The sequence below is a fragment of the Balaenoptera physalus genome (genome assembly GCF_965194825.1).
Source record: "Balaenoptera physalus genome assembly, chromosome: 7".
Classification (NCBI taxonomy): Eukaryota; Metazoa; Chordata; class Mammalia; order Artiodactyla; family Balaenopteridae; genus Balaenoptera; species Balaenoptera physalus.
Window position 1 is genome coordinate 53,602,684 of NC_138886.1, and position 24,697 is coordinate 53,627,380.

Genomic DNA, 24,697 nt, shown 5'->3' on the forward strand with positions numbered 1-24,697 from the left:
TCTCAATGATATTTCTATTTAAACACTCATAAATGACATCCAAAGTTGATCACTGAAAATGCTTTACATCTCTTCCAATTTGGGATTAAAATAGTACATCATTGCTTTATTTTATATTTATTTTATTATCGGTAAGTTTGGAGTTTTTCATGTTTATTCGTCTTTTCTGTATCTATCGAGAATTTTTGCTCATTTCTTTTGCACGTTCACAAATTGGAGTGTTAAGAGGTTTTATTTTCAATTTATGCAGTTTCCTTATATAGTTAGGTTTTCAGCCCATTGTCTGTATTTATTACAAACTGATCTTCTATTTCCCTGCTTCATTCTTCAGCTGTATCTATCCTATTATTTACTCCATCTATTATATTCTCTTTAAAATATCGTAGTTTTCACCTGGTTCTTTTTTTTTTTTTTAATTTTTGGCTGCATTGGGTCTTCTTTGCTGCACACGGGCTTTCTCTAGTTGTGGCGAGCGGGGGCTACTCTTTGTTGTGGTGCGCGGGCTTCTCATTGCGGTGGCTTCTCTTGTTGTGGAGCACGGGCTCTAGGTGCGCGGGCTACAGTAGTTGTGGTATGCGGGCTCAGTAGTTGTGGCTCGCAGGCTCTAGAGCACAGGCTCAGTAGTTGTAGTGCACAGGCTTAGTTGCTCTGCGGCATGTGGGATCCTCCTGCACCAGGGCTCGAACCCATGTCCCCTGCATTGGCAGGCAGATTCTCAACCACTGCGCTACCAGGGAAGCCCTCACCTGGTTCTTTTTTGACATTTTGTTTTGTATATCTAACATCCCTTATCACAGGCGTTTCTTGTGTTCATTTAAATTCTTGTTCCAGCAGTGCTGCTTTGGATGGAGTCTGAAGGGCTCATGTGTGTGACTTTGAAGAGAGGAAAGGATGAGCCCCATGAGTTACCAGGCAACTCCTGTGGTCGGAAATGTGTCTTTAAAAACTTAGAGAATATATAAGTCCATGCTACTCTCACTTCGTCCCAGCTTACCATTCCCCCTCCCCGTGTCCTCAAGTCCATTCTCTACATCTGCGTCTTTATTCCTGTCCCGCCCCTAGGTTCTTCAGAACCAAGCTAGTGGGAAGCAGCTGCAGAGCACAGGAAGATCAGCTCGGTGCTTTGTGACCACCTAGAGGGGTGTGATAGGGAGGGTGGGAAGGAGACGCAAGAGGGAGGAGATATGGGGATATATGTATACGTATAGCTGATTCACTTTGTTACACAGCAGAAACTAACACACCATTGTAAAGCAATTATACTCCAATAAAGATAAAAAATAAGTGAATAAATAAAAACTTAGAGAGCAGCAGTACTGTGGGGAGGGCACCTCTTCACTACATTATGTTATAAGCAGTCGCTCTGGGGTAGACATGGAGGAGGAGAGGAGTGAATCCTTCAAGACTGCCCTGTCCGGTAGCTCCTTTCCTTCAACACCTTACCCTAGGAGGCTTTAGGGCCTGCCTGCATCCCGGTTACACTGACAGAGGGAATCTGAAGAGGTGGTCGGTGATTTCTCCAAGTGACCTGGAGGAGAGGAAGGGCAGATTCATAGGCTTTCCTACAACTTCTCTTCTCCCTGTGGCCTCAGGCCACCCTTCTGGCTGTAGCCCCCCACTGGTCCTCCCACAAAGCCAGGCAACCCGCAGGGGCAGCTCACATTTTTTATCACTAGTTTCTAGAATCCATATTTCTTCTTGGTACTTGAGTTACTCCAGGGTTGATTCTGGAGCAGGGAGCCAGCAGCCTGGGTGGTTGGTCATTGCATGCGTTACCTAACGCTGCTGTAACCAGTGACCACAAACTTGGTGGCTTAAGACAACAGAAATGTATTCTCTCATAGTTCTAGAGGCCGGAAGTCCAAAATCAAGCTGTTGGTAGGATTGGTTCCTGCTGAAGGCTCTGAGTGAGAACCCATTTCTTGCCTCTCTCCTAGTTTCTGGTGACTTTTGGCGATCCCTGGCACACCTTGGCTTGTAGCTGCGTCACTCCAGTCTCTGCCACCGTCTTTACATGGCCTTTTCCCCTGTATCTGTGTCCTCTCCTCTTCCTATAAGGACACTTATCACTGGATTTAGGGCCCATTTGGATAATCCAGAAAGAGCCCACCAAGAGATCCTTAACTAATTACATCTGCAAAGACCTCTTTCCCAAGGACCTACTGTATAGCAGAGACCTACACTCAATATTTTATAATAACCTATAAGGGGAAAGAATCTGAAAAAGAATATATCTATATATATCTATATAGATATATAAATATATAGATATATAGATATAGCTGAATCACTTTGCTGTATACCTGAAAATAACACAACATTGTAAATCAACTATACTTCAATTTCAATTTTTTTTTTAATTTAAAAAAAAGATCTCTTTCCCGAATAAGGTCACATTCACAAGTGCCTAGGACCACCAGTCAACCCACTATAGCCATAGTGGCAGAAGCTAAAACCTCCAAGGGCAGCTGGTTCACCTGTGTCTATTTTTATGAACTCATCCAAGCAAGGCGTTTGTGCTTCTCTGATATCACCTGTCCCTCTTGTGAAACATGCCTTCTTGAGCCCAGAGGCCAAATTCTTTCAGTATCCACCAAAAGGTCCCTCTTTCTTTCTCAAGCCTTTAGGAGGTCATAAGAATTCTTGTTAAGGAGACCTTTCTTGGTCTGGCTTGGAGGAAAGCCACACCCATGTCCCAGGCTCTCTGACCTTCTCTCACCTCTGACAATCTTAAGAGAGAATTAATAGACATGCCTAGCGGGGCCAGACTATCTAAAAATCTATAAGCCATTAACTATAGCCATATTAAGCCAATAAGAACCCATTCCCACACTTGCCTTCAAAGCATGCCAGGCTCCAGAAGGGGCCTGAAGAGTGACAGCCTGCAGCTGGGCTTGTCATCCGGGGGGGCTGGCTGGGAACAGTGAGCTCCTCACACTTTACAAACCGTCCGACCCTCAGGAGAAGGTTCTCCAGCTTCACCTGAAGAGGAGGATTCATCACGGGTGGAGAAGGCCATTCCTTCACATCGAGACAGAACGAAGGCCCGGGAAGGATTTAACAGGGAATTAGTAATGGCCAAGCTCCTGAAATAATTGGGCTTTGAAAACCCCGAGTTTTGCTTTTCTAAATGACTCCGGGTCGCATTATGCCTATTGATCTGCCTGAGCTTTCGCAGCCTGTAAATGATGAGCCTTTCACTGCGCTCCATGACTGAAGGGCACACAACGGTGAGAACGGCTCATTTCATTTTTTTCGATTTATACAAAAGACGCCATGGCCTGAACCCTCTAGGCACCCATCTCAGTACATAAATATGCCAATTAAGCTAAACGGAAATCCTGCAGGTTAAAAGTGCCTCATGAAAGAAGGAGGCTTTTCCCAAAGCCAGAAAGTTTATCCACAGAGGAAATACCGAATCAACAAAAGTGGGTTTGCACCAAACCATTAATGTCAAAAAAAAAAAAAAAAAAATCAAGAATTCTGAGATCCAAAAACGAAGAAAAATCATTCCCCTCCCCGCCCAAAGCAAACAGAGGGACAATATCTTGAAGCTGTGAATTCAAGATGCTAAGCAACTGTTGTTACTGAATTTTTTTTAATTAATTAATTTATTTATTTATTCATTTTTGGTTGTGTTGGGTCTTCGTTTCTGTGCGAGGGCTTTCTCTAGTTGCGGCAAGTGGGGGCCACTCTTCATCGCGGTGCGCGGGCCTCTCACTATCGCGGCCTCTCTTGTTGCGGAGCACAGGCTCCAGACACGCAGGCTCAGTAGTTGTGGCTCACGGGCCCAGTTGCTCCGCGGCATGTGGGATCCTCCCAGACCAGTGCTCGAACCCGTGTTCCCTGCATTAGCAGGCAGACTCTCAACCACTGCGCCACCAGGGAAGCCCCTGAATTTTTATTTATGACATTTTCCTGGTGAGGGTTGGTGGTGGGGAGAGGCGAAGGGGAAGAGACCAGTGCTAGAACTGAATTGACACCAAGAGTGTCTCAGGTACCCACCACACGTCACAGTGGGTGTGGGCAAACCAAGGTCAGATATGCTGTGGTCTTGTTACCCAAAGTATGGCCCATCATACTGGCGCCCAGCAGCACAGCCAGCAGTGCCAACAGGGAGCCTGTTCCAAGTAGAGACTCTTAGGGCCCACCCAGATTAATTTAGGCAGAATCTGCACAGATGGTAGCAGGTGAAAGGATTTTTACCTAAGGCTCTTGGTAAAGATGTGTTTTGGGGGGCTGAAAATATTATATAATCCTCCCAATTTTTCTCCCACCAGTATTACTAAAGAGGCATATAGGTGCCACAGACTAAACAATGTCAACGTTATCAAATACATTTAATCAAACCCTAAGCGTCTTCATTCACTCACTCAGTCGCTCTCTCAGCCCCATGATAAATCCTCACTGAATATTTATCAGTCATCTACCTGACATATCCCATTGCCCTTGGACTGCTGCCTCTCTCCTCTGCTTTCTTTTCCTGCCACACTTTATAAAGAGTCCTCAGTACTGCTTTTATTTCCTTAAGATCTTGCTCTGTTTCTCTGCCATCTGTCTTTATCCCCACTGCTCCACAGAAACAAGTCTTGAAAACCCCCCGTTATCTCTTTGTCAAATGCCAAGATAGAGACTCTTGAACATCCATTAGGAAGCAGGACCTGAGGAAAACACCTTCTCTTTCTGTGGCTTCCATGACAGTGCATTTTATTTGCTCTCTTACTCCCCAGACTTCTCTCTCCCTTTGCTGCCAGCATTTCCTCTAATTGTTTACCTTCTCCAGGTGGAAAGAACAATCACGTATTTTTCCATTTCCCAGCACAGACTGATAATAGCTACTACTTTTGCATAGATGTGATGTGGGACAGGCACTGTGTTGGACATTTCACTTACATTCTCAGTTAAACTCACAGCATATCATCAAGTACTTGTTCCCCTTTTTAAAGGTAAGAAACTCAAGAATCCAAGGAGTTCAGTAACTTACTGAGGTCTCAGAGCTGGTTGGTAGGGAGCCAACTGCATCCAAAATATGGCCAGCAGGAAGCTGTTGTCCTCTGTAGGAATCCAGAATAACAGGTGCTGGAAGGACTGACCGACACTTTAGGAGAACAGGAGTCCTGTATGGATGAGCGCTGAGCGGAGAGGGCTGGAGGCCGCCTGTGTCACCCACAGGTAGAGTCAAATAGGAGACATCGGCGGCGCTGCTAAGCGGATGGAATAAACCTGGGAAGGAAGGCGGCTCCACGGATGCTGACACTGAGATGAGGAAGAGTCAGTAGCATCAGTTGGGAAGAAACCGGTCCAGAGACAAAGTCCTAACCGTATTATCTATAAGCACCATGACCCCAAATTACCAATTTTCAAGTAGGTTCAGTCCAGTGGGCAACACTATGGGCTTTTTCCACAGCCCACGCTGTCTAGAGACAAAATAGGTAGAATCACATTGATTTAAGGGCCCAGGCTTTGATTATTAGAGGGACGTGGATGTCAAGCTGGGCTCTACCCACACTTGCTATGTGGCTTTGTACAAGTAACCTCTCTCTCTGAGCCTCAGCTTTCTCAGCTGTAAATGGTGGTAATCATAATGCCTAGCTCATTCAATTGATACGATGTCTAAAGAGATCATGCAAACAAAGCCCTTAGTACAATAGAAAAGTTTGCTAGGTTGGAGGCTGGGGAGGGAGGGGAGTCTTTGCTCTCAAGGGCTTATAGGGGGTGGCGGAGGAGAGAATAGACCTTGAACTGGGTAACTGAACCATTTAGCCATATTTTTCTCATGGGATTCTTGTGGGGAAGCATTTGTTGGGAAAACGTGTGAGGTGACAGATTCTATCTTTATAGCACAGAACAGCAGGATGATAAAAACGGATGGAGAGTGTGGGGAAGCAGATTCCAGCTCGTTATAAGTAATAACTTTCTAACAATAAACATTGTCAAACAGTTCTTGACAGTGAAAGAGTGAGTTTCCCAACACTGGGATTCAACAAGCCAAGATGGGTGGCTGTAAAAAGGCCTTCAGGGGAATGAATTCCTGAACTTACGTTGTTTTGCTCCTACCCATCTTCCTGACCTTCCGGTCTGAGAGGCTCTCCAGGTTCAGGCATCTTCCTCCTCCACCTCTTTTCTTTCATCCACTCCCACTGACCACTCCACCACTTTTCTCTGTCTGAGGTCTCGCTTCTGAGCTCCAGACAGGTGTATCCTGTTGCCACCTGAACTTGGACGGCTCCGATTCCCCAAGTCCCAAGCAGAACCTGTGATCTCCCACCCCGCCCCCCGGGTCCTCCTCAATCTGTGAGCACGGACTCAAAGGCGTTTCAAAGGACTTCCCTGCTGGGTTGTGAAGGAGAAGTGAGAGGATGTACTGTCAGTAGAGGGAGATGTCAGCTAAGAAAAGAAATCTCACAAGCCTGGTCGATAGGATTTTAAGGCCATTTTTTTCTCAACTCAAAAAAAGCTTTTAAATTTGGCTCTTTTTGGAACTCTGAAAAAATGAATGTTGTTTTATAACTTCTGACAAGGTATTTTCTATAGTTGGGCAGGTTCTTTCAGCTGATTTGCCTTATGCGAGTGAAGCAATCATTGCATTCAGGCTTTAACGTAGACAATCCTCACAATCACACACATTTAGGTCTGCCTTTCCCCTGCCACCTGTGGCATAGAGCGGCCAACCCACAAGGCCCAACCAGGTGTGCTAAGTCCAAGCAAGACATGACCAAGGAAGACACACTTCCCAGCCCAGAGCTCCAGGTTTAGCAAGATTCTCCCTCTGGTCATGTGTCACAGGCAGCCCCTCAGCCATCCAGCCCAGCACATGGGGGTGAGCCCTGCTCTCGGCTCCGTTTTGTCCCCATCCTTGCATTTCTTTGTTACTCTACCCAGTTATAGTTTATACTCTGTCATCATATATAGTTTATCCTTGGAAACGCACTTAAATCCTTTTGGAAAAAGGCAGGATGGATGGATAGATGAGCGGATGGAGGGATAGATAGATATATAGGCAGATAGACAGATACTCTTTAACAGCCACCTGGGAAAAGGGCTATTGATAAATCCTTACTGTGTCCATTGATTCTACTTACAATTTCCCTCTCTTCTTTTCTCCCTCTGATTCAACTTCTCTTTGCTCTCACGTTCCTATCCTGCCTTCTGTGTCCCATCCCTGCCACCCTCCTCATCTCTGACCCAGGAGAGGGTCTGGGGTAAGTGCAGGCTTAGCACTATTAGAACTTTCCAGGAAAAAAAGCTCCCTCAAGTGTGTTCCAGAAACGCGAGGTCAGTGTTAATCTTCTTGGCACCTTTCCCACTCTTGTTCCATTCTCTTGGCCATCACTGGTCTTCATTCTGGAGAGCTCACCTCTACCTTGTGTCCTGCTCATTTTTCACTCGAGGCATTTGGGGGCAGCTGTAATCAGCTGGATGAGTTACAGAGGGAGGGGAGTCTTGAGAAGAGAACTGTCAGAGAAGAAAGAATTCTGAATGCCGGCTCCTGGTGAGAAGGGTCACATGCTGGGAACATCCACAGTCCAGGAATAAAGTAATGATACCTACGTACACGCACATACTCAGACTCATCACACAGCAGTGATGCCCGGAAGTCTCACACCTTCCCATACATTCACCTGACTCAAGGGGGAGAATCAGTCTTTTCAACAGTTCAGCTCTCACTCTCTCATCAGGACAGTCGCTTCGCACAGGAGGAGTTCATGGGAAACGAAGCCTTCGGAACCCATTCAGCGGTGGAGCCTCATCCTGCTCTAAGAAAGAGAACTTTCATTCAGTAAACATGTATTGAGTACCTATTGTATGCAAGGGAACCTGATAGGCAAAGGGAGTGAGGGCGGGAAGTAGAAACACAAAAATGTGTTCTAGCCAGTTCTGCAAAACTCTGGGGAAAGCACCATAAAGAAAATACTTATTCACAGTTGGCCAGTCAAAATCGCCAGATGTGGCGAATCATGCTCGGCATTCATCAAGATGAATTCTCTCACAATTTATATGGATAGAGTGTGCATGTCAGCTTCTGAGACAAACGATAACTATGCGTGCCAACCCTCCAGGACATGCAGTTATCAACAGTTAAGTCCATTCCTGAGTCATCAACAGCTAGGAAAATGTTGATTCCCAAACCACTGGAAGAGACAGCAGGTTGGTAAAGACTTTACAGGGAAACAAGGAAAGGAGCAGCAAATTGGGGGGTCTCAGTGGATATGAAATTCAGGCAAATGTTTCCAAGAATGTGGCCATTAAGAGAGGCTAGACAGAGAAGCCTAAAATATACTGCCACTTTCTTTCGGGTTTATCTGAAGTTGTGATATTTTAATACAAAGCTATGTATTACCTATGCAGTAAATAAAAGAACAAGCAACCCACTTTGGCCAAACAGTTGTCTAACAGCCCTCCATCCTGACACTTTGTTATAGGAGCTCAGTTTGGCTTGACTCTCCTCCCACAATATATCTATCTTGAATTGACAATGTTTTCATCTCAGTCTCTCTGGGTTTGGCGCTGGTAATGCTTATTCTTTTGTGCTTAGCTCTGTGGTCTCCTTTTGAAAGAACCTGTCTGTTTCCTCACCATTTCTAAGCTTAGGCAGTAAAATACTTCAGTTTTGTTCTCTCCTTGGAGCCACCATCACTCCCTAACATATATGATGACAGTGTACATAAGAGTGCTTTATCAACAGTAAAGCAATGGACAAATGTTAATTGATGTGATTCTAAGTAGCTGCTCTAAATATCTCAACTTGATTTCCAATCACAATTCCTGTTATCAGGTTAAATTTGAAATAAAATCGCCCTCCTTTCTTCTGTGATGACTGAGCCATCCAGGCACAATGCTATTATGACAGCTGGGAATCATTTGAAAATGAGCTTCACTTCACTTGGCATGTCAGATGGTAATTTAAAAAACTGGGTCCTTTTTTTAAAAATATTAGAATTGATTCACATTCAAGAGGCACACCCACCCTGCTAGGAGAGGGGCTCAGATATGCAGCTGGTGGTGGGACGTTAAACCAGGAGCACGGGGACCTGGTCACACGATAAATCCTGATGGAGGCACTGCAAGGATGGCCAGCCAAGACGGAGGCATTTGCGATACAAGGCCAATTTTGACAGAGAACAGGAGGTGATCTTCGTAGGTGACTGACTTCAGAGGGATCCAGCCAAGGACCCCCGTGGATGTGCTGGCAGGAGGGCAGAGCCTTCCCAGAGTACTGGAAGGGATGGGGTGATGGCGAGCAAACACGTCAGTGATGGCAAGGTTCCATGACAGACCTGGGAACTTGTATGAGAATTCTTAGGCACAAATGTCACATTTCCTACCTTGTTCTCCCAGGTACCTTCTACCTCCTCACAGGTCCACCCCATTCAACAGATGCTCCCAGACACATGAGAGATCTCAACTTAGACTCCGTTTTTCATACCTACTACTTAATAAAAAACTGCTTTCCTAAAAGACGTTCATCATGAATTTCACAGCTGTTAGGTGAAGCTGCAAAAATCCACTTCTCTCCAAGTTGCCAGATTCCTATCTTTGTAGATGCAGAATCATATGTTGGCTATAATACCACTTGTGCCAAAAGGCGGAGAGAGGGAAGAATGCATGTGTATTTGCACGTGTGTACTGAAGGATGGACAAGAAACTTACAAGCCTAGTTGACTCAGGGGATGGGAAGTGGAAGGCTGGGGACAGGGTTCAGATGGAGACTCCACTGTACATTCTTTTTACTTTATGAACTCTGAACCAGGTGAAGGTATTGACAGTTCAAAAATTAAATTTAAATAATTCCTAGCACTGGGAGCGTCTGTCACCTTGCTTATAATTGCTGATGATGGGAGGTCTCTGACTTCTTACCTTCAACCGTCATCATTTTGATGGTCATGCTTTCTGAAGACCCAGCATCGTCACTGACTGCCGTCAACTACATAGAACTTTTCTGGTTTTGTAAGGAAAATACTTACTTCGAGAAAGACAAATACCATATGATATCACTTATGTGTGGAACCTAAAATATAAGACAAATAAACCTATCTATGAAACAGAAGCAGACTCACAGACATAGAAAACAAACTTATGGTTACCAAAGGGGAAAGGGGGTGGGGGAGGGATAAAGTAGGAGTTTGGGATTAGCAGATACAAAATACTATATATAAACTAGATAAACAACAAGGTCCTACTGTATAGCACAAGGAACTATATTCAATATCCTGTAATAAACCATAATGGGAAAGAATATGAAAAAGAATATATACGTATATATAACTGAATGACTTTGCTGTACACCAGAAACTAACACAACATTGTAAATAACTATACTTCAATTAAAAAAAGAAAGAAAAGACTTACCTCTTTCTTCCTCTTTTTGTCCACGTCTCTCCTGGGTACATGGTTTACTCTTACTTTAAACGGAGACTCTAGTGGGCAGAAACTTGTCTTCAGGGTCGTCGGGCAGACAGTTGTACATTGCCAGACGTGGGGCTAAGGTTCAGGAAAAGACTCCAGCCTACATGTAGTCTATAAAGACCAAGCTGCTGCCCAAGTCCAACCGAAGGTGGAGAAAATGAGGTGCTTTACATGCTGTCAAGGCAGAGATTCAGATAGAGGCACCCAGCTCTCACCCCATGTCTCTGCTATTCTTCACGTCACGACTCCTGGGAAGAGCTCTCTAGATACTCTCTGTCCACTTTGTCATCCTCTCCTTCACTCTTCACCCCTGAAATGGCTCTTATCACAGCCTCTGATAACTTCCATGTGACTTATCCCAACGGCTAAGTCTGTTCCCATCGTATTTGACCTCATAGCCACATTTGACACAAATTGTTCATCCCTCATCCTTGAAGCAATTTCTTCTTTTGTTCTGTCACTCGTTCCTCCTACTCTACTGGGCAAACTGCTCAGGCTCTCTGGCAGACCCTTTCTACTCTCTCCAACTTTTCAATGTTAGAGTTCTCTGCTCCGGGCTCTCTTCTCTTCTCTACACTGTCTCCCAGGGGACCTCATCCAGGCCTGTGCTTTAATTCCCACCTGCATGCTCTGTGGCTCTCCTGCCCCGACCTCCAGACTGGGCTCCCCTTGAGTTCCAGATGCACACATCTAACTGCCTGCTCTCAACTCTCCTCTGACACAAGCGGCCATCTCAAACCCAACATGCCCACAACACAACTCTTGATTTCCCCTCCCAAACCTCCCCCTCTCCTAGTCTTCTCCATCTTAGTAAGTAGCCCTTTGTTGCTCAGACCAAAAACCTGGGAGTTGACCTTGATTCTTCTTTTCCTCTCCTACTGACAGCCAATCTATTGGCAAGTTCTGTTACTACTGTCTCCAAAATAGATCCTAAATCTGGTCGCTTCTCAACATCTTCACCACTAAAAACCTTGCCCTAACTCCTTCACTACTAATTTGTTCTGTGCAAACAGCTTCCTACTTGATTTCCCTGTTTCCATTCTTGCCCACATACTATCTGTTTATCAAAAGCAGCCAAAGTGAACCAGTACCTGGGATAAATCCAGTCCCATCACCCCTCTGCTTCAAACCTTCAAATTGCCAATATCTCTGAGATAGTAAGTACTCTGCAGATATTTGTTAACAACTGAATAAGAAAGAAAGAGACCCAGTTACCAGTTTGATGCACAACACAGAAATGTACAAATACTGAAGCACCAGGTGACAGCAGGACCAGCAGCCAAAGCTAACTCGGTACAGAGCCACCCACTGGAGCATGCGCCCTCACTACTCAAAGCGTGGTCCACGGCCAGCAGCGCTGGCATCACGGCGGAGTGTGTTAGGAATAAAGAATCTCAAGTCACACCCCCAGACCTATTGAATCAGATTCTGCACCTTAACAAGCTCTCCAGGTGATTCATATGCACATTAAAGTCTGAGGCGTAGCACCCACAGACCACTTGCATCTCCATTTCCTGCCCTAGCCCAGCACCAACTTCTCTAACTGGCCATTAGGGCCAAGCAGGTCAGCACACCTGCTCCTCATCTGCAGCATCACTCAGTGGGCCCGGCAAGGCGATTCCGATTGCCCACGGGTTTTGCCAAATTGCAAAACCTAAGATTGCCAGTCTCCATGCACATGCAAACCTAGTGTGCCCGATTCTAAAGCTCACGATGTTTAACTTCTCCATCTTTGAAAGAACATGGCCCTGGAGTTTTTGTTTTGATAAACACATTCTTTCATTCTAATTTCTAGGTATTTCCTAATACCTGGGAAACAGTGCCAGTCGCCTCTGGTGCTCCTGAGGTATAACTGCTTTTGTTGTGTCCCCCAAATAATCTCTCTCCTGGTGAGTTACAGATAAATGGGATTTCCATATTACTTCACTTATATTAATATAACACTGATGGGTTTTGTTTTTAATGGAAACAATATACTGCAAATATTAAACTAATATGTTTTTATTTCTTCCTTAAGTCATCACCCTTTAGTTCATCCTTTACATAGACTTTTTGATCCAAGGCAAGAGGGTGAATGAATGAAGGAATGAGTAAATGAATGAGATGACTTCTTTAGCCACAATATGTTTAAAATTAGGTTATGAACAGAAAGCGGAATTTTCTAAATTCCTTTCATATAAAAGAGACCCAGACAAGAGTTCCTTCTGTAAGTAGATAAGATGCTACTCCATATTGGACAGCTAGATCTTGAGACTGCTATCCTAAGGTAGAGGAATACGGTTATAAAGCAGGGGAAGGAATAGCCACTCCTTCTGCCCCAAGGAATTATAGGTTCCAGAGGGGAGAGAGAGTGGTAGATGGGGGTGGTCAGGCATGTGCCCCTTTTCCTCTTATAATTGGAAGCACAGAAGTTTTAGAAAGGGTATCAACATGGAGCTGGGAAGAGAAAGCAATAAGAATCTATTTCCTATGGCAATAAAATATGATAATAGCTATATTTAATGATGCAGGCACTGTGTTAAAAGCTTTATGTATATCACTGCATCAACCCTCCCAAGAACCCTATTGCTATTACTTCATTTTAGCAGATAAGGAAACTGAATCTCAGAGAAGGCAGGTGACTGGCTCAAGTTTATACGTCTAGTAAGTGACAGAACCAGGATTTGAATCCAGCTACACTCTAACTAAAGAGCCCTCACCTTTAACCATGGTGCTATTATATTACTTTCAGTAATAACTGATGTAGAACTTGGCTGATTTGCCTGCCTAGGGTCAGGTGAATTCCTCCTCCACACTGCCCCCAAAGAAACCCATGCTAGAGACAAATCTGATTATGTCACTCCTCCACTTAAAAAACGTGGAATGGTTCCTGGTTCCCTGTCTGCAGGGTAAAGTCCAAAGTCACCATGGCATACATCAGGAGAGGAGCCACTGAATGGAACCCGGATGAACACTTGTATAGAGAGCAGTTACCCTCTTCATTGCCTAATTTCTTCCCCATCCCCTGAGATAAGCTCATGCATTCAACCAGCTTTTGTATAATAGCATGACTTAAAATGGCGTCTCTCTTCTCCATAGCTGGATATTCACATCTGAGCAAGGCACTACAGCTCACCTCTGTGGCCAGCGCGTGTGATAAGTGCAGCTGCACAGGGTCCTGTGGTTTAACGCTCTGTAGCTGCTGTCCTGAGATCCTTAATACTTTTATCTTTGAATTTATGTAAGTGGAATATGCTGGGACTACAGAGCACGCGCCTGGGGCTGGTAGCTTCCGCTCACAGGGGGTCCCGCCTTCCCACTGCCTCTCTGGGATCCATCCACTAAGCCCCAGGCTCCGCCTGGCTTCTCCCTCCCTGCCCCTGCCCCTGTCCCTCTGACTACAGTAGCAACCAGGCAGGGTGGCCTGAGTTCTACTGTTACACTCTGCCCCCAGGGGGGTGCACGGCACAGGTAGAGTTGGAATCAGGCATGTGTCCAGCTGTTTCCAGAGGTGGGGAAGAGAAATGCTAGTTCCTGCTCAGGGACTGAGCTGAGTTTGCAAATCCGTGGGGCCCTCGCAGCCACTCTCAATCTCAGTACTGGGAAGTCACAGTCTCTTGCGGGGTCACCCATCCACCGTGGTTTGGAACAATAAGCTCACAAAAGGGGAGACAGACTCATCTACCCAGGCTGGGTCTCTGCATCTTTTTTTTTGCACTGGGTGGTACAAATTATGAAGCTTGCTCTGTCTATGGCTCTCTGATGTGTTTCGTTAAATATAGTGGAACTGTCAAGTCACAATAAAATGTGACATTAATGTTACTTCCAAGGGTGCTGAGTGCAAGACACTAACAATTTAATAAGTTTAGGCTTTTGTATTGACCTATGTTAATGTGTGATTTCATGCTATCTTGCATGGCAAGGGAAGTTTCTCAGAATTTATTTGATTGCTAGATCAATGTGAAAATGCATTATCGGCCTGCCTTGAGCATGGCCAACTGTTGACCTCTCCAATTAAGTAGACTTGAGAATGAAAATTCAATTATAACGAACAAACGTTTCTTGAACACTTTCTATGAGCCAGGCCCTATGCCAGGCCCTGTGGGGAATATGCACATTTGTGAGATTTGTTCCTATCTTCGGAGTGCTTGCAAGCAAGTGGGAAGAGGGAGACATGCATGTGTGGATGACTATGGTATAATACACCATCTTACCTTATAAGTGCAGAGGAAATGGAATTAGTAGTGCGGCTGGACTGTCTGTAGGCAGCCCCTCATAAGCAGGTGATAGTGGTTCCTTGCCTTATGTCCATTCCCCTTCTTGGGGAATGGAACCCTACTTTTTTTCAGGCTCAGTCCACCTCCAGCTCAGAGGTAAATCTTGTTCAGTTTAGCCCCTCTGTAGTAATCCCATGTCTCTTGTCACTGACTGGTTTAGAGGTGGGCATGTGACTCACGTCTGGCCACGGAAGCATGAAGGCAAGTCTGTGGGTTGCTTCTGAAAGGCTCTTTTGCAGTACAGAGAGCTTTGTGGTTAAGAGCACAGACTCTGGAGTGGACTGCCTGGTTTACAATCCTGGCACCACCACTTACTAGCTGTGTGTCATCAGGAAAATTACTTAACCTTTCTGTTTCCATTTCCTCATCTGTTCAACGGGGTTAATAATAATACATACCTACAAGGATTGCTGTAAGGATCACAATTAGTTTATGTTCGTAAAGTGCTTAGAAGAGTGCCTGGTACGTAATAAGTGTTATATAAGTGATAACCATCATATCTTTAAGAGGAGACACCAGAAGTGACAGCCTCTTCTTATGACCCTGGACGTCGGTGTGTGTAGATGTGACTCCTGTAACTTTCATGGTCTCCTTGTGCCTCTTAAGGGGGCTGACCCATGAGGGAGGATGGCAGAGCCAAAGGAGGGAAGAACCTCAGTCCTCGATGAAAACACCAAGCCACTGAGTCACCAATCCTGGAGTCCACTCTACCTCTGCACTTCTTGTTCTGTGATATGATCAAGTTACAGTTTTTTTTCAGTCAGTGCCTCATTTTACTGGCAGTCAAAGGCACAATTTAACCTCTAAAGCAACTGCCTGGTGTATGTCCTGGAGCTCCTTAGCCTGTGCGACCTCTAAGTCCCACAGCTGTCCTGGTTGCACTTCCCGAAATGCGGGCTACCTCAGAGCAGCTCCTGACATCAGCTCCTTACCAACTTGCTACGACTCCCCAGGGCTCTGGCCTTGTCTTAATTATGATGTGATGGCTTCATGAAAGACTGAGGTTTCCAAGGTTTCCCTAAATCCAGAATCTACTCTTGATATTCACAGGGGACATGCTTTGAGGTCACTTTCAAATTTGCAAATACTATGGTAATGTAATTTCCCCATAAAACACAGTAAATTAACACTTAATAAGTAATTCCCTTTGATTCTTAATAATTCTATAAGATACAGGACTGGAATAAGTAGTAAAGTTACTAGATTCCTCCATTAAAGTAAGCTCTACTCTACATCATTTGTTTAGTAACACTAAGAGCTTACTTAAATGTCTAAAAATAGGGTGAAGATGATGACACACAATTTTTAAGGAATACCTCGGGATAGTTATTGATGACGCGGAGATGCGTCCTCTGAGTTACTGACAAAAAGACCCTCCCTATCATCCACCCTTGTAGCAGGTTATCTGTTATCAAATTTGTGCTTCAGCGCAAATTATAAATCATAAATTCATAATATGATAGATCTTCAGGACTGTTCAAAGATTGGGAAATAATATCAATGTTCTGAATCATTAGAAGTCATGGGTTTCATCTCTTGTGCCCACGTCTATGGATTGATAATGGCTTCCTAGGGTGTCAGGCTGAGAAGGACTGTGAGGTCACATCAGGGTTCGGTGGGAAAGAGTGTGGGGATTGATTATGAATGTCTGCCCCGGGTGTGGGTGGAGGCAGTGGCAGCAACGATATTGTGTTTCTATAATCCAGGGTTTACGGTTTCTTGAAAAGCAATTAGAACACTGTCAGGCCTCATAAATTGTACCAATGTTTTCTTAGGTCAGTCTCCCAAGGCAATAGAAATAAAAACAAAAATAAACAAATAGGACCTAATCAAACTTACAAGCTTTTGCACAGCAAAGGAAACCATAAACAAAACGAAAAGACGAGCCACCAAATGGGAGAAAATATTTGCAAATGATGCGACCAACAAGGGCTTAGTTTCCAGAATATACAAACAGCTCATGTAACTCGACAGTAACAACAACAAAAACAACCCAATCAAAAAGTGGACAGAAGACCTAAATAGACATTTCTCCAAAGAAGATATACAGATGGCCAAGAAGCACACGAAACGATGCTCAGCATCGCTAATTATCAGAGAAATGCAAATCAAAACTACAGTGAGGTACCACCTCACACTGGTCAGAATGGCTATCATTAAGAAGTCTACAAATAACAAATGCTGGAGAGGGCGTGAAGAAAAGGGAACCCTCCTACACTGGTGGTGGGAATGTAAGTTGGTATAGCCACTATGGGGAACAGTATGGAGGTTCCTTGAAGAACTAAAAATAGAACTACCATATGATCCAGCAATCCCACTCCTGGGCATATATCCAAACAAAACTATAATTCATAAACATATATGCACCCCTATGTTCACAGCAGCACTACTCACAATAGCCAAGACATGGAAAAAACCTAAATGTCCATCGACAGATGAATGGATAAAGAAGATGTGGTATTACATACATACAATGGAATACTACTCAGCCATAAAAAACAATGAAATAATGCCATTTGCAGCAACATGGATGCAACTAGAGATTATCATACTAAGTGAAGTCAGAAAGAGAAAAACAAATGCCGTATGATATCACTAATACGTGACATCTAAAATATGACACAAATGAACCTATCTATGAAACAGAAACAGAATCATGGACATATAGAACAGACTGGTGGTTGCCAAGGGGGAGGGGGTTGGGGGAGGGATGGAGTGGGAGGTTGGGGTTAGCAGAGGTAAGCTATTATATATAGGATGGATAAACAACAAGGTCCTACTGTATAGCACAGAGAACTATATTCAGTATCCTATGATAAACCATAATGGAAAAAATATTTTAAAATGCATATATATGTATAACTGAATCACTTTGCTGTACAGCAGAAATTAACACAACACCGTAAACCAACTATACTTCAATACAAAAATATTGATTAAAAAAGAAAGAACACTGTCAGACCCGATTCCATTATTCTGATTACTCTTAACTTCAGGATAGATTTATTTTATCAACGTACATTTATTGAGCACCTTCCACGCACTGGGTGTACTGTTAGGCATTGTGGAAAATTAAAAAGTGAATCGGTCTCTGATCCAAGCCACAAAGAACCAGTTAATAGAAGAGAAAGATGTGCGTGTTTATGGTAGGAAGTGATAAAATGCTGCATCAAAGGGTTCGTTCAAGAAGGGAGACACATTAAAGGTAGGAAAGGGTACTTTTAGAGAGGCATGCTGGTGAGGGTGAGTTGCAAGGAAGCCTTGCAGTCTTGGGAGTAGGACTGTTGGCATGGATAGAAGGAGAAGGCTATTTCAAACTGAGCTGCCAGAAGGAGTGAAAGCACCAGAGTGGAAAGCTGACGGCTGTGGGTGACCGGCTGACTGATGAGAATATGTAACCGCTCTTTATCCCAGGTTCCCCCACGGAGTGAGCAGGTTGCCTGTTGGGCTTCATTAGATTGTGGTGCTGACGTGACATCCATTTTTATAAGGGTTGTTAAGCCAGGGGAAAACCCGCTCTTTAGAAAGATCATCTTTCACCACCATTTGAAGTGTGACATACGGCGAATGTCTTAACGTAAAGGAGAGGCCTCACTGGTGTCTCACACTGTACATTTTTATTGTAAACCTAAGAGGACTGACAAAGCTTCCATCTTTATTTTCTTAACTACGCACAGAGTCATCAAATACTGCCAATGAAGAACATTCCTGACATCATATTATTCCACGACCTGAATAAAGCAAAAATTCTTTAACACATCGCTGAGCTAGGCACTAGCTATTGATTTACTGAAAATATTTGCAAGAACAGATGAAAACTGCCAATAGGTCACCCCTCACATGCTCTAATGTCACGCCACACATATGCATACGTTATAAACATGAGGTAGGGTTTTGTTCAATTTCTTTTTTAAATACTTCAAAAATTAAAGCAACGCTGTTGGCTTTACTATAAAAGAAAAAAACAACAGAAAAGAAAATCATTCTTCGGCTACATGCAGAAAGCTGTTAAGGACCAGTCCAGGTAAAGAAGCACCAAGAAATAGATTTGTCAGTAAAATTAGGACGCACATTTGAAAGTTAAGGAGGGGAAAAAAAGGAATTTAAATAAACCTAAACAACCTTGTAAAGTTTAGAATGCATGTGAACGTGAAGGATTAACTTGCATGTCAAGGGACTTCTCGGGCCTTCATTTACTTATGGCTTGGCTTGTCACTATCTTCTAAGCAAACCTAAAACAGAGAAGGTGATTCTGTGACACTGAGTAATTAAATTGCACCAGATCCAAAGCTGCAGGCAAGCCGGTTGTATGTTCACGTCCCCTCCTTCCCTCCCTGCCCTCCTCTTACTTCCCTCTTCCTGCTCCATGCCGTTTCCTGGAGTTTTCATGGGCAGCCTTAGATCTGTATTTACCCACTATATTTAGTGAGTTTGATTATGCACAGCCTAAATTCAGATCTGAGATGATGATCCAGAGTTTTGTTCACTGAAAGACTTTTTCTTTTTTTACAGGTTTACAGCAGACTAAGCAACGACTCTCTTTTCTTGCTATTCAATAGGCTCGTTTTGCCTCAGGGCTTTGCCCTTCCTGCTCTCCTGCAGAAGGCTCTGCGTGCACGTCTGCCCAGGCTGGTTCCTTCCTGACATTTATGTCTTCACTCTGCGGCTACCTCTTTGGAGAGGCCTAGAAGATCACCCCACGTAAATAACACCCACCCCCCGATCCCTGGCCTTGCCACTGCCCAGCACATCACTCTGTTCATTTGTTTTCTGCTATCCCTTTTTCATTCTTGCAAGTTTTTATATAATTAAAGTATTTTTATAGATACTGTAAAGTTCACCCTTTTTAGTGTCCAGTTCTGCAAGTTTTGACAAACACATAAAGACATACTGCCATGATTACAATCAAGATCTAGAAAGATTCCATCGCCATGCACAATGTTCCCATACCCCCTTTTATAGTCAACCCTCTCCCAACCCCAGCTCTGATCTGTTTCCTGTATCTACAGTGTTCCCTTTGCCAGAATGTCATAGAAATGGAGTCATATAGTATGTAGCCTTTTAAGTCTGGCTTTTTTTCACTTAGCATAATGTAGTTGAGATTCAGCTGTATTATTACATGTATCAGTACTACATTGCTTTTGACTGCTGAAAATTATTCCATTGTATGGATGTTATTCATTCTCCATTTGAAAGACATTCCTGCTATTTCTAATTTTTTGTGATTATAAATAAAGATACAATAAACATTCAAATATAGTTTTCATTTCACTTGTGTAAATACCCAGGAGTGGGATTGCTGGGTAATATGGTAAGTGAATTTTTAATGATAGAAGAAACTATTCAACTGTTTTCCAAAGTGTCTGTACCATTTTGTATTCCAACTAGCAATGAATGAGAGTTCCAGGAGCTCCACGTATTCCTCAGCACTTGGTATTGTCAGGATTTTTATTTTAGTCATTCTAATAGGTGTGTAATGGTATGTCATTATGGTTATAATGTGCATTTTCCCTAATGACTAATGATGTTGAACATCTTTTCATGTGCTTATTTGCTATTATACCTTCTTTGATAAACTATCTGTTCAAATCTTTTGCTCTTTAAAAAAAATCATTATTTTCTTATTATTTTTCTTATTATTTTTGAGAGTATTGCATCACACCTTCTTTTTATATTCTGGATACTAGTTTTTTTTCCAGATATATGACTTCCAAACATTTTCACCCAGTTTGTGACTTTTCATTCATTTTTAATTTTGATAAAGGACAGTTTATCATTTTTTTCTTTTCATGAATTGTTTCTGGTGTCATATCTATGAAATTATTGTCTAATCCAAGGTCACAAAAATTTTCTTCTATGCTTTACATTTTAATCTATGATCCCTTTCGATCCCTTTTGAGTTAATTTTTAGAGATGGTATGAGATATGGAAGGGAGTTTTGTTTTTTTTTTTTAAATGGCATACTGATATCCAATCATTCCAGCACCACTTTTGAAAGACAATCACTTCTCCATTGAGTTGCCTTTGCAACTTTGTCAAAAATCGATTGACATATATGTTTGGGTCCGTTTCTGATCTCTATTTCATTCCATTCATCTACATGCCATCCATTCATCAGTACTGCACTGCCGTGATTACTGTAGCTTTCTTGTAATTCTTGAAATCAGGAAGACATTACTCTGTTTATCCTTTTCAGAGGTTACCACTATCTGAAATTATCTTATTTATTTGCTTACTTTCCTGATGTCTGTTGGGAGACATCAAACCATGAGACCAGGGAGTTTGTACCTATCTCATTCTCTCTTATACCCCAGCACTGAGAAGAGTGCCTGGCACACAATAATTACTTAATAAACTGGTTGAAAAAAAGCACAAAGGAAACCAATATTTAACTTGAGGAAATCAAGGGAACTTAGTATTTTGGGGGAAGAAGGGTCAAATTGTTTTGTGAGAAGCCATGAGTAGAACAGAGGCTTGGCTTGCGGTGTGAGCATGGAAGATGAAATGCTCTTTGGGCCACGGCATCTTGGTCACAGTTCTTTTAGGAGCCATCAGGAGCTCCATGGGGCCACATTCATTCACTCATTCATCAAGTGTTTACCTAGCACCTACTGTGCTAGATACTGCATTACACTGCATTATAAACGGCAGTAGGCAAAATCTTGTGCTCAAGGTATGTGGCATTGCGGACAAATAAAATAATAATTGAGACAGAGCCACCCAGGTGCCCTAAAAGTGGAATCTGCACAGGGCTCTTTGAGTGATGTGGGAGGGGCATCTCAGCCCGCCTCGGGCTTGGGAGGCTTCTCAGAAGTGAGCAAACTTGATTAAGGTCTCAAGTTTCAATAGGAAACTTTGGGCCCCAGCTTTCCTTAGTGGGACTTGGCAACAGTACCTCAGAGCTCTCTCTCCTGGTGCTCTGAAGCAGCTTCAGCTGTTTCTGGGTTTGGGGCACCCGTGGTGGTGGTTTTACGGATTAACACTCTCTTGGTGCCCTCTACTTTTCCTTCGTGTCACTTATTGCAGTTATGATGATATAATTAATTATGCAGACAGCTATTTAATGCCCACTTCCCTCCCACTACAATGAGAGCTTCATGGAGGCAGGGGTTGCACCTGCCCTGGTCACAGCCGCATTTCCACAGCCCAGCACAGTGAGTGGCCCAGCCAAGTCCTGGGACAGACTGTGTGGGACCCTAATGATGAAGGACTAGTCTCACAGTTCTTGGAAAATCTACTAGGTTACCGGAGAACTTTCCCTCCCTGATGGAGTAGTTTTGTGCCTTTGCTCACTTTTAGGAACAGCTGTAAGCTCTTCTTTTATTTTCAAATTACTTTCAAATAACCAATAGTCAAAATAAAAGTCCCCCCGACCCTGCCCAAGGAGAAAGAGAAACTTTCACATTATGTGTAATGGTGGATGCTCATGTGTTCAGCAATTAATTTGTTGATCTTGACATGTTTTTAGCATGTCACTGGTGGCCAGATGGTATTGGGGATCTGCCAAAACCCCAAAATGAATCTTTTGCTTTTGTGTGTCAGTAGGGCCTACTGTGCCCTAAAAATGGGCAGAATAAAAAGCAAATGGAGAGAAAGTTATTCTGAGGCTGTATTACCAATTGTTCCTCTGGGTAACGCCATTTATTTTAATTCTCCCACATACACACATACAACACACACACACACACACACACACACACACACACACTCTCTCTCTCTCTCTCTCTCTCTCTCTCTCTCTCTCTCTCTCTCTCTCTCTCGGGCTGCTGCTTCTCGGTTGCTGCAATAGCAAACTGGAGTTGCATGTGGGGGAGGAGGAGAAGGGTATTAACACTGTTGGACATTTAACTAAGCACCTACTATATACCAAGTACTCGTCAAAGATTCTGTCAGTTAGCCCACATCTCCACTGAGGATACCAAGGCCTAGACATCAGGAAGGGCTGGTGAAAAACTATAGTCAATATCTGTGATTCCCAGGGAAGTTACATTTTCAAGCACCTCATTTGCTTAATTAAATACATGAATCAGACTTGCTGCTGAGTGAGGGAAAAGGGGAAAAGGAAAGGCACCTGCCCCTTGCTCCACTGTCCATCTGTCTGACAGGGCTGTAGCCATCTTAGGCATCAGCAGACCCCTGACACTCTCACTTTGACCTTGTGGCTACTGTGTTTATGCCTTTGTGCGAAGCAGAGGCTGGCCAAGGCCCGGGCCCTCTCTCCGTGGTTTTCTGGTTCAAACCTTGGTCTTGTGCGATGAAGTGGAAGGGGGACTCAGAGTTACTAGCTTAAGTGGTTCTTTCATTCAAAAGTGGATTTTCTGAAACCTTACAAGAATTCATTTTCTTTTCCAAAACCCAAATGATTCTGTTTGGAATGAACTACAAATCAACATCTATTTACTCAGAGAGAGAGCTGGTGAGCCGAGAACAGGAAGAAAAGAAAGTGACATTTATTGAGCACCAGTTATGTGAACTACTAAGTACTTGGACATGTTATAGATCCTTGCAATCGCCTGGTGAGGTATGCTGTTTATCCCATCTTACAGATGAGAAAACTGAGGGCTAGGCAGGTTCAATAGTACTGGTGAGTAGTCAGCCTGTTCTCTCCGAGGCCAAAACCTGTGCCCTTTGCTTAACATGGCAGGATCGTGCAAGGGGATGGGAGTGAGGACTTCTCTCTTCCCTCGGAATTAGAGACAGATCCATATTCCTAACTGACAATAGGTTTCAAAGAGTCACACCATGTGTGATAGCCTACATACAACATATACAATTACAGCCTTGCCTCCCCTGCTTCGAGGTCAGCATTTCATTTTCCCATCTTGGCCAAAGAATTCTTGGTGTGGTTTCCTGAGTTTCCCCTTCTCTTCAAGCTTTTTAATACTATACAGACATGATGCTTTGAATTAAAGCCTTGGGGAGACATTAAAATATGAGAGGAAAGTCACTTTCTATTAAGAAAGTCAAGAGTGACAGTGTCCAGTGGTTTTATTTGTGTGGTTGATTTCATGTGTGGATATTTAATTGGCTCGCATTGAATAGCTATACAAATGGGGAGTTTTTCCAGAAACATTTGTTGTATCCAACCCACTGTGGCAAGTTCTTCGTATCAGACAAAATCTGCACAGCTGCCAAAGAAAATTGTGTCCTGACTTACATGATCTCAAAAAACATCTAAAAAAATTTACTTTAAATGGACTCATGTTTTAGGTGTATTGGAATAACTGCTACATAAAATCATCCCATAGTGAATGAAGGTCAAAGAAGATCATCTTTAAACTCTACATTTTGCAGATGAGAAAACTGAATGCCAGAAGGAAAGTGACTTTACCTGAGGTCACACAGCTCTTTACAGCTCAGCTGTAAGGAGAATTCACTTTGTAGGACTCTCCTGCGCTGTATCAGGATCAGATTGTTATATATTGAATTCTATTTAATGGAACATAAAACACTCAACTCCATATCGGGATCCAAGTCTCCTTAGAGAAGAAGAACAGATGCTTTTTCTCCTCTTAGGAAAGATGGAATTATTCTAAACCTCTTTACCTAGTCATATGGTCAGTTGAGATCCTATATACATAGGTGTGAAATGGATGAGGGCATATCTTACCTAAAGAAAGGATTCTTTAAATCGAGGGTGTTCCCAGACCTGAAGCCTGTCTGGTTTACCAGCGCCACGATCTGAATGTCATAGCTCTGTCTGTAAGGCAGAAAAAGAAAACCAACACATCAACTCACAAGGCTGGTGTTAGCCAGTCACATGTATTTAGGGCATCTTCTTTTTTCCTTTTTTTCTACTTTTTTGGGCGCACCATGTGGCATGTGGGATCCTAGTTTGCTGACCAGGGATTGAACCCATGCCCCCTGCAGTGGAAGCGTGAAGTCTTAACCACCACTGGACCGCCAGGGAAGTCCTGGGCATCATCTACGCATACCTACTTCATGCGGGTTTTAAGAGCATGTGTTTCGCATCTTACACATTTCTGCATCTGTTTATTTGGATACTATTAATATTGGTAGAGGCAACTGAAGGC

General features: G+C 43.4%; 2 protein-coding genes and 1 long non-coding RNA gene across 11 annotated transcripts in view; 1 reads left to right on the top strand and 2 right to left on the bottom strand.

The window, feature by feature from the left end:
• Positions 1–7,725, bottom strand: part of PUM3 (pumilio RNA binding family member 3) — a 74,811-nt gene extending 67,086 nt beyond the window's left edge. Inside the window, exon 1 of the mRNA XM_082470980.1 lies at positions 7,623–7,725. The gene's annotated coding sequence lies outside the window, so the exon portion shown is untranslated. The remainder of the gene's footprint in view (positions 1–7,622) is intronic.
• Positions 1–24,697, bottom strand: part of LOC309664904 (histone-arginine methyltransferase CARM1-like) — a 291,386-nt gene that overhangs the window by 26,865 nt on the left and 239,824 nt on the right. For 4 of the 9 annotated variants that reach the window (XR_014266089.1, XM_082471027.1, XM_082471028.1 and 1 more), the window contains exon 12: positions 24,274–24,363. Coding sequence is in view for 8 of the 9 variants with exons in the window: in XM_082471027.1 (XP_082327153.1) it covers positions 24,274–24,363 (90 nt within the window). In the remaining variant the exon portion in view is untranslated. Of the gene's footprint in view, positions 1–3,598; positions 5,257–7,702; positions 7,753–10,350; positions 10,419–10,482; positions 10,582–18,751; positions 18,896–24,273; positions 24,364–24,697 lie in introns of those variants that run through there. The other 5 variants (XM_082471026.1, XM_082471029.1, XM_082471030.1 and 2 more) reach the window with 5 other exon arrangements.
• LOC309665024 lies at positions 15,580–18,643 on the top strand. Its single transcript, XR_014266166.1, has 2 exons — positions 15,580–15,642; positions 16,092–18,643. It is a non-coding gene; the product is annotated as an uncharacterized lncRNA (long non-coding RNA).